Source organism: Mizuhopecten yessoensis, unplaced genomic scaffold (genome assembly GCF_002113885.1).
Source record: "Mizuhopecten yessoensis strain PY_sf001 unplaced genomic scaffold, ASM211388v2 scaffold3577, whole genome shotgun sequence".
In the NCBI taxonomy this organism is placed as follows: Eukaryota; Metazoa; Mollusca; class Bivalvia; order Pectinida; family Pectinidae; genus Mizuhopecten; species Mizuhopecten yessoensis.
This window is the reverse complement of record NW_018405114.1, coordinates 41,066-50,320: the sequence shown is the minus strand read 5'-3', so window position 1 is coordinate 50,320 and position 9,255 is coordinate 41,066. Positions and strand designations below refer to the sequence as shown.

Here is a 9,255-nt window from a genome sequence, read left to right as displayed (position 1 = left end):
CTATACTGGCGATTATAACATGAGCATGTTCTAATCGCCAGTATAGACACGAAAATCAACGTACTATCCCTATTCTAACACACCTTAACAAACATACCACGCTAATTTGTTTAGAAACATCGTATTTTCTTGTACAAAAATACGTAGTTAAGTACTCTGTGACCTGAACCGGCAACGTGTCATTCTGCAGCGGACTGACCAATCGGAAAGAAGCTTTCAAAAATCGGTCATTTGGCCCCGCAGACACATTTGGATTAGGCCTAATATTGACAAAATTCTTACATTTCCATGTCAGTATGCATACCAATCTGTGCTTATCGACAAAATAGGTGATTATTTGTATAGATTTGTGAAGTGTAAATTCATGCGACACATGTGAAATGTTTCTATTCTGCTGCCTGCTAGCCTTATCAGCGGAATTTCGCTAAGAGGCGAGTTTGACGCAATATTGTTTTGGTTAGAAACGGGAGGCGGCTTAAGTGCGATGGGAGGAGCTTAACACGATCGATCATGATTCTATTGCAGATTAGAACATGGTCCGTATCCAATCAAAACACGCGTTGCAAACGAATCGTGTTAGAATGATTGATATGTCATATGTTCGCTACTGTCCATTGGTTTATTGAGAAGTCACGTTGTCCCATTATCGCTACCGCCCAATGCTTGAGTTGTCACGTCTTAACGAGCGTCCACGGATTGATTTGTTATCACTTGTCAATGATTACGTGTTCAACACCATACACACATTGATTGATTGGACGTCACGTGTTTGCCACCATCCATTGATTGATTGGACGTCACGTCTCCTCCACTGTTTGTCGGTTTATGAAGCTTTGCATGTCGTTAGGGTAGATATGACTTATAGAATATTTCCCTACCCTGAGGATGTAACAGAGAAATCTCGAACCCAAGGGGTGATGTTTTTTGGGTGTCTAACCCGAGGCTCTGCCGAGGGTTTGACAACCAAATAAATCACCCGAGGGTTGGAAATTTCTGTTACACCCTTAAGGTAGGGGATGATTATTTTTCTCCCACCCTATTATTTCAGTCACAACTCCGCCGAGAGTAGTTTAAACAGAAACGCATGTGGGGTAGGAATATCGTCATTCATTTTTGATGATGTCACAATTACCGGTGACGCATTTTAATGACGTCACAACTGAACACGTGCTAATCGACACGAGGCTATCTCCCCCTAGGGAGTGACAAGCTGATCTTTCCCGGCTAAAACATGAGACACACCTGTGAAGGTTGGGAGATAGGTGGTCATCTTCTCGTCTCAGTCAACAGAATGATTCTGTTTCATGTCTCCGCCTTCGTCAAGTGATTGATTGTATTGTGACCTCTCCACCTCCGTCCATTGTTTCGATAAGTTGTCGGCTTACCGCCTTGATTTCGCTGACATGCATTCACCTCCTTTATTTGACTGATACGGTGTCACTTATCCGCCTCCGCCAATTAATTTATTGAGTTGTCATGTATCCGCCTCCGCCCATTGATTGACAGGGTTTCACGTCTCTGCCCCGTCCATTGGTTGACTGTGTTTCACGTCTCTGCCCCGTCCATTGGTTGACTGGGTTTCACGTCTCTAACCCGTCCATTGGTTGACTGGGTTTCACGTCACCGCCCGTCCATTGGTTGATTGGGTTTCACGTCTCCGCCTCCGCCCATTGATTTATTGAGTTGTCATGTCTCCCCCTCCGCCCATTGGTTGACTGGGTTCCGCGTCTCCGACCCGTCCTTTGGTTGACTGGGTTGCACGTTTCCGCCCCGGTCCATTCGTTGACTGGGTTGTCACGTCTCCGCCCCGTCCATTGGCTGACTGGGTTGTCACGTTTACGCCCCCGTCCATTAGTTGACTGGGTTGTCACGTCTCCGCCCCGTCCATTGGTTGACTGGGTTGTCAAGTCTCCGCCCCGTCTATTGGTTGACTGGGTTGTCAAGTCTCCGCCTCCGTCAAATGATTAGTTGAGTTGTTACCTCTATGCTTTCGTCCATTGATTGGTTAATTGCTTAATCGATGTCCTGGCAAATCGATTAATCATAGTTCATTACACAGTAGATGTTCCTACAATTAACCAAGTCGTTATACAATACTTCATTTTAACGAGCATAAATTAAAAAAATACTTCTTGAAGATAAAACACGAGAGAACATGTTAATGATGACGCAGTAAGCGTATAACTACTTAAGTTTATTTTTTACGTTGTACAGTTCAATACCTGCCAAGACATGATAAAAACATCAAATTGCAAACAAAAATAACACATAGTATGGACAACAAAGTTGGTTTTAAAAGTAATTTATAAGACGAAAAATTGAATTAAAGGTCCAATTGGCCTGTATCACTCACCTGTTATTTAATGTTGTTGGTAAACAGATACCTCATCTGTGACATTAAACATGGGTCATGGTTATTTGTTTGTAAACTTGTTAGGAAGCACGATAAAGTCACAGACTAAACATCATTTATCTACATCTTGTTATATTTTATTTTATTTTAAGATTTTAACTTAAGTTTTCTCATGTGACAATGTCTGTCAACGGCATTAATCTATAGAATGATTATAGCTTGTCAGCAAGCTTAGTGGCGTAGCAGATTTCACAAACACGTGTATATTTGAGGGTGCAGGAACTGTATCCATCCCTCGCCCCTACCCCATAGTGTGTAGGGGGGAGGGGGGGAGGAAGGTGATCATATTGAATATGTTGTCATGCAGGTATTGTTTTGTTATGAAGCTAAAACCTGAAGACGAGGTTGGCTTTGTGTAGGTTGTGAATGATGATAACATGAACCACAACCCAAACATTGGTTAATCAATACCTATACCTTTGCCTTGATGTAATCAATACCTATACCTTTGCCTTGATGTAACTGGAGCTACTGGATTAAGTGTCTTCCTTCTACATCCTCACATCGGTTAGTGTTTCCAGACCAAACCAAATATGACTTCCTAGCATTCTACAAAATACTAGTCGGGTCATCTTATCCAGCATCAAGCATGTGAACAGAGAAGATATCTTCGGAAAGTTTTTAGCGAAAGGCTAAGCAGCGCATGTAAAACGTCACTTGTTTTGAACTGCCCTTGTCGACCAACATCAGAACGCATCGTTTTCAAGAACAAAACACAAAAACAAACGAGATTTTGGGGTCTCTTGGTACACTAGGGTGCATGTACACTTCCGGTTTGAAGGTGATCAGTGGCAAGCCATCTAAGCGGAGTGGTAGATTGTTCATTGTGGATAAAAAATGGATGGAATTTCGCATCCTTCATCATAGGAATATCAACTGACTAATCGCGCGTCACACATGCAGCTGGGATCTGCACCAGTGTTTTGGCATATTGTTGTGACAGCTGTCAGATTAATAGAAACGAAGATATGACAAGAATGCGTGCCAGTCCGATTGAAAATTGGTGCCGTGGCCAGGCTTTGGGCATGGGTTGTCGCACTTTTGATACCATGTACAATGCACATCATTTACACCAGATCACCGGTATTTATCCGAAGTTCACTTTCCCTCTATCACGCGATAAGGTAGTATAACGTAAATGTACTTTCGGAATAAAGGTATACACGTAACTGATTATGATGAGCTTGCGAAAATTGTGTGAGTCTCTCCTTTCAGTCTTTTTCTTTATTCTATACGTTAAAAGTAAAGACGTCGAAATGTTGTGTATGATCTAGGAAATAGACACATCTTGCTGCTACACCACGGAAGCTACAGACCAAAGTTTACCACTCCGTCCCTGACTCGCACATTCCGACCTTTAAAAGTAGGTAAAAGTAATATATATTGAAACAAGCATGATAGTCATACACTTCAGACTGCTACGGGATAGATATCGCACTTATATACGGTGACCTTGAAACTGAGCCAAAGTGATTCATTCCCTTACTCCAACATACTTTCGGTACAATATCATGACTATAAGCTTGTTCAGAAGAAGCCGTTTTAACACATTTAACACCGTTGAATTTGAAAGTGACTCAATGTTATTTACATACACTTGAAGACGATAAAATTGACGCCTGACTGACGACGGACGCTGCGCCATCACATGCACTTCGTGCCGATTGAGCTAACGACAATAACACAACAATCATAGGTCAATGTTATCCCAACGTTACTGTTCATCCCCGGTCAAGTAAGTAGTAAGAATCTCCATATTCACTGTTACAAACATAAACGGTCTCAAATAGGACGTGAAATCTGTCTTAGTTAAACTTCACAAAGCTCTGTCCAATAAACATTCTTCACAAGAAAAAATATCGCTATACACAGTTAATCGTTCATCACGCCTCTGTAATGGTTTACACTACATGCCCTTTTCCAAATACCACAAATGTATCATCAGTTGGTTTTGGCCTCGTGTTCGGTGACACGATAGCCGAGGTAGGCGGCACGGAACTTGTCGCTAGCCACGAGGTAGGGAATAGGGTAGAGAGAGGTGCTGGCCTTGCAGGCGAGGGAAGGGATGATGATGGCTAGTGTTGACACGGTGGTGCTATCCGTCAATGCCGCCCACAGACCAAGGATGGCATACGGTCCAAATCCGATAAACATGATGCACATGAACGCAAGGCAGATCTGTAAATACAACCAGCTGTGATATATTAAGAATAAGAATAACTCTGATTTAAGGATACGATACAGGATAGTGCAGTTATTATATACGAAGGAGTTTTCCTAATCGGATTGGATAAACCTGCTCTTTTACGTACCCATGCCTGCTGCCTCTCTGTGAACCAGTTGTTGGCGTCCGATTTTGGGTCCGATTTTACTTGTACGCTGTCCCAGTGGACACGTGATTGATACAGGCCGTAGAATGCCATGACATAGAGAATACTGGCCGTGATAACCATTGCCTGCAGGTAAGTCATGTGATTGGAATCCTTCTTCAGCCAGTTTATTCCACAGGCGACCCCAGACGATTCAATTGCATAGCTAAAGGAAGATAAAACTGATATGTATGATATTACTCTCATCTACGTTCATCAAAACTTGCTCCAGGCTGCTTTTATTAAGTAACTTTGAAATTTCACTAGTCTATACAAAATTATGTCGTTTGAAGGTTTTCCGAACACCAATGCAAGGATCCGGTTGAATTTGATCCATAATGTATATAGGCTGTTTTATTTCTTGTTGTCATTCCGTCGTTTGTACTGAATGAATATTTGTTATATCAACCTTGATATTAATATTAGTCTTACCTGTTCCAACCAAAGAGAGGCAGAATAGCCCAGAGGGCGGCATACATCCAGCAGAGCATAGCGACCGTCCACCAGGTACCACTCGAGAGGGTGTCGTCTGAAAACAAAACACGCAGCTATCATACTAACGGTTTATAGGTTGGTTACGTGAAATAACACTGTACCCAATGGGAAGAATAAAGATAGCAACTATATTTTACAGCAGTGTTATCTTGCTATTCATGGTCTGAAAAAATGTTTTAGTTGTGATTAAACACTTAATGGTACATATGTAGTACTAGCCCTGACCAATACAATAGTGACATTGGTACAAATTATAGTACATGCTGATAATCCTTCTTCAACTATGTAGTGTACTTACAGAAATCTTTCTTGCAGCTTGCCAGGTAGTGTTCTACACAGACGACGGGGATAAAGGTCGTGGCTGCCATTCCGCCTAAGAACGATTCGGTACCGTATAGCTGACATCCCAGGTCACCAAAAAGCCACCTACAAACATCATTGTATGTAAATAAGTATCGACATGTTCTGCTCCTCTTAAAGTATTTTGAAACGAGGCGTGTTCGAAACAGCTGTCATTGAAACTCTGCCAACCTAATATCTATTACGTCAATGATCATTTGGTTTCGATCAGATTGTTATATAAGGGGTATCTGAATATGTGACGTCGTTTACCTGATGTTCCCCACATTCACAAGAGTAATCAGTAATGCAGGCTAATCTAAATATATTATCACACTGGCGTTCGTATATAAAGGACCCTGTAGTAGATTTGCAGTGCTGCTAAAAAAATAGGAATGTAACTATAAATGTTTTGATGGAATAACACAAGGAGATGGTGAAAACACCGCGGCCTCACTCAGAGATCGGAAAATGATGGCGCGATTTATATATTTTCAATGACATTCCTTCAAGTTGAGAAGCAAGCCACTTGAGCTTTCCCAACATACGCTGTTACGCATGTCGCCGTTGATATGGTATTTCGTGGCTTTCTCCGGGTACACTTGGTTTCTAGAGTTTGTGTGTTCATAAAGTAAACGATCGCCATCATGTTCCAATCGCTATTATTCACTGTCTTTATGTTACATGAAGGATTATCAGTATTTGTATGCAATGTAGTTTCGTGGTCACTATCCTAGTTCTCGCTTCAAGGACGTGACATTACTTCGATCTGACCTAAATTTACATAGAGGGTATCGTCGCCTATTCTTCTGAAACGCCTGGTCTTATTATCCTTGTAATTGTTCAAGGTCTCCACGTAAATCTTTCCTTTGTAAAAATTATGCCTTAGTTTCGGCTATTTTGACTGTGAATATTCTTGATTTATATTGCCTACTTATGGATGTCATCGACTGTGTACTTGGTCACAGATTGCATGTGGCTGTCACACCGGGGAAGTCTTCAGTGGCTACTTTCAACCGACTTTTTTCCCCCACATCATTACACTTTGAAACTAAATCAGTAGATGGGACGATGAAAACAGAAAGTACACCACAGGGGTCCCTTGCTGTCTTGTTCGCCATGCTGCCGAATAGTCGACCGAGACCCCGATCTAGAAGAAGTTACTTGTTCCTTTTCATGGTAACAGCCTCGCAGAAGTGTGACTACTACTATGAAAACCTCAGCATTGTTGCATTCATTCACCTCAGTTATGCACTATTACTCAATTTGGTACCGGAGGTCAGACAGGGCCAAACGAATGTTATAGTATTGTAATAGTTTTAGAGGTTGGCACAGCTCATGTAGCGTCATTCCAATACCTATGTAGACAGCGTGATAGTATTAGGCGCCTAGTGTGGATTCTTCTGCTAGCTGTATCAGCACAGTTGCCATGACCTGCTCAAACGTCGTAGTGGCATTTATGATAATCAAAATTATAAATATTACGGATATCAAGTTTAAAGATGATTTTGATAACATTTTTTCATTTTTCATTTTCCCTATTTTCTATTGATATCATCAGTGTATTATATTGGTGAACGCATTCATAACAGTTATTTATCGTTCGCGGTTGCGGAAATGATTATCTTTCTCCAAAAACTTATAAACTTACAAATGATTCGAAGGAAATAGAAAACCAACGTTGTATATTTATAAATTTTGTGCACTTATTGATTTTCTAACGAATGGTGGATATCTGGTTATACATTTGTCCAAGTTTAAATGTCGAGCAAGATTTAAATATTTTGTCTACTGTGCACAGATTGAACTTAACTATTACATAACATTCGCTATAAAAAGGCATACATGACCACATTTCGTATAAATGGTCATAATCTTGGAATAACACTCGCCTAAATAACCTCTCCCCAAGTTTGCGATTGCGATTGCTAGAACATGATTAAATGACAACCGCATGCTAGAACATGATTAAATGACAACCACGTGCTAGAAAATGAGCAACTGACAACCTCGTGCAGAACATGATAAAATGACAACCGCATACTAGAACATGATTAAATGACAACCGCATGCTAGAACATGCCAGAGAAATTAAGTGACAACCACAAACAGTTACGTGTACTTTGATTATTATTACTTACTTTCCCCGGAAGCTGGACAACCCCGAGAAGGGGAACGGTGCGCAGACAAGGAGGTTGGCGACCGCCATATTGAGCTGCAGGATGTGACGAGGTGAGCTAATTGGAGTCTCCCTCATAAAGGTCACTACGGTGAAGGCATTGGCGAGCACGCCGGCCGCTCCTGTAAACAGACAAGTGACACGGATTAAAACTTGAATAACACATTTTAATTCGAAAAAACACCCATGAAGAATCTTTTCAGAAAAGAGCGATGAAACATCTTTGGCCAACCTATGCCTGCTTCACTGATACATTACAAATGGGTACCGAACAGATGTGACAACCCAAGTGCTCCGTTAACTTGGGAACGGTTTAGAGCTTCAGTATGAACTCGTGTCAAGTTTGCAAACAAATAAGCAACAAATGATGAATAATATTGTTAGTATACAATCAGTATGTGTCTGCATACAGAAGTCTGAGCTGCTGTTGTATGTTGTGTGTTGTATATGTGCTAAGCGGCTCTCGCCAAAATATTGTTCGTGTCAGCCATCTTGTTTCGAGTGTAAAACAGTGCAACGATATTTAGGAAGGTTCAATTGTTTCGTATATGATAGCATTAATATGTGAAATAAATCCTTTGTTTATAATGCCCGACCGTAGCAGCGCCACTCGTCCTAGGAAACTAGATAAGGCCACATTATAGATATAGGATACTACCATTCTGCCCTTTTCAGGAATCAGGAAACCTTTCAACACGACCGTGGATCATAATTTAATTATTCCTCGTTATCGAAGTGTGTTTGTACAGACATTTTCGTGGTTTTGCAAAGAAAAAGCACTACTTAAGTCAACTAATAAACTTACACGTTCTAATTGTAACGGTAGCCGTCACAAAAGTGTGTGAAACTTTTCCTGATTTATAAATGATGCTTATGGAAGTCACTGTTCACTGATGGGGTTGTGCAAAAAAACGTGGTAGTTTGAGTGGATAAGTATTTGAAATAATACTCCCCCTGAACAATAATTGTTCATATTTCACCCAAACTTACTATAACGTACCAGTGAATCGAATCATGATTAAGGAAAGGTCTTGACCTCCAGGACGGAGCGAGAGACCGAGCCAAAATTTGAAAATACATGGTGCATTTAATTTAATTATGATTGCTTAGTACATTGTAATTCAGTTTATTAATACAAAACCTACGAGCCTCTTGTTGTTTATTAGCTCACCTGGCACGAAGTGCCAAGTGAGCTTATGCCGTGGCGCGGCGTCCGTCGTCCGTCCGTCCGTCCGTCCTCGTCCGTCAACTTTTCCTTTAAACAACTTCTTCTGAAGAACGGACAGGCCTAGAGTCATGATATTTGGCTGAAAGCTTCGTTGGTAGGAGCCCTACTAAGTTTGAGAACGAAAATGACCTTGACCTACTTTCAAGGTCACAGGGGTCAAATGTGTCAAACACTTCAAACGACTTCTGAAGAAGAACTGAAAGGTATAGAATCTTCATATTTGGCTGATGGC

At 41.1% G+C, this 9,255-nt stretch overlaps 1 protein-coding gene across 1 annotated transcript in view; it reads right to left on the bottom strand.

The window, feature by feature from the left end:
* Positions 1 to 2,168: 2,168 nt before the first annotated feature.
* The window catches only part of LOC110447745 (visual pigment-like receptor peropsin), an 18,605-nt gene continuing 11,518 nt past the window's right edge, over positions 2,169 to 9,255 (bottom strand). Inside the window, exons 2-6 of the mRNA XM_021493638.1 lie at positions 7,758 to 7,917; positions 5,576 to 5,703; positions 5,215 to 5,311; positions 4,726 to 4,948; positions 2,169 to 4,591 (exon numbers count right to left, since the gene is read on the bottom strand). Of these exons, the coding sequence (XP_021349313.1) occupies positions 4,355 to 4,591; positions 4,726 to 4,948; positions 5,215 to 5,311; positions 5,576 to 5,703; positions 7,758 to 7,917 (845 nt within the window). The 3' untranslated portion in view covers positions 2,169 to 4,354. The remainder of the gene's footprint in view (positions 4,592 to 4,725; positions 4,949 to 5,214; positions 5,312 to 5,575; positions 5,704 to 7,757; positions 7,918 to 9,255) is intronic.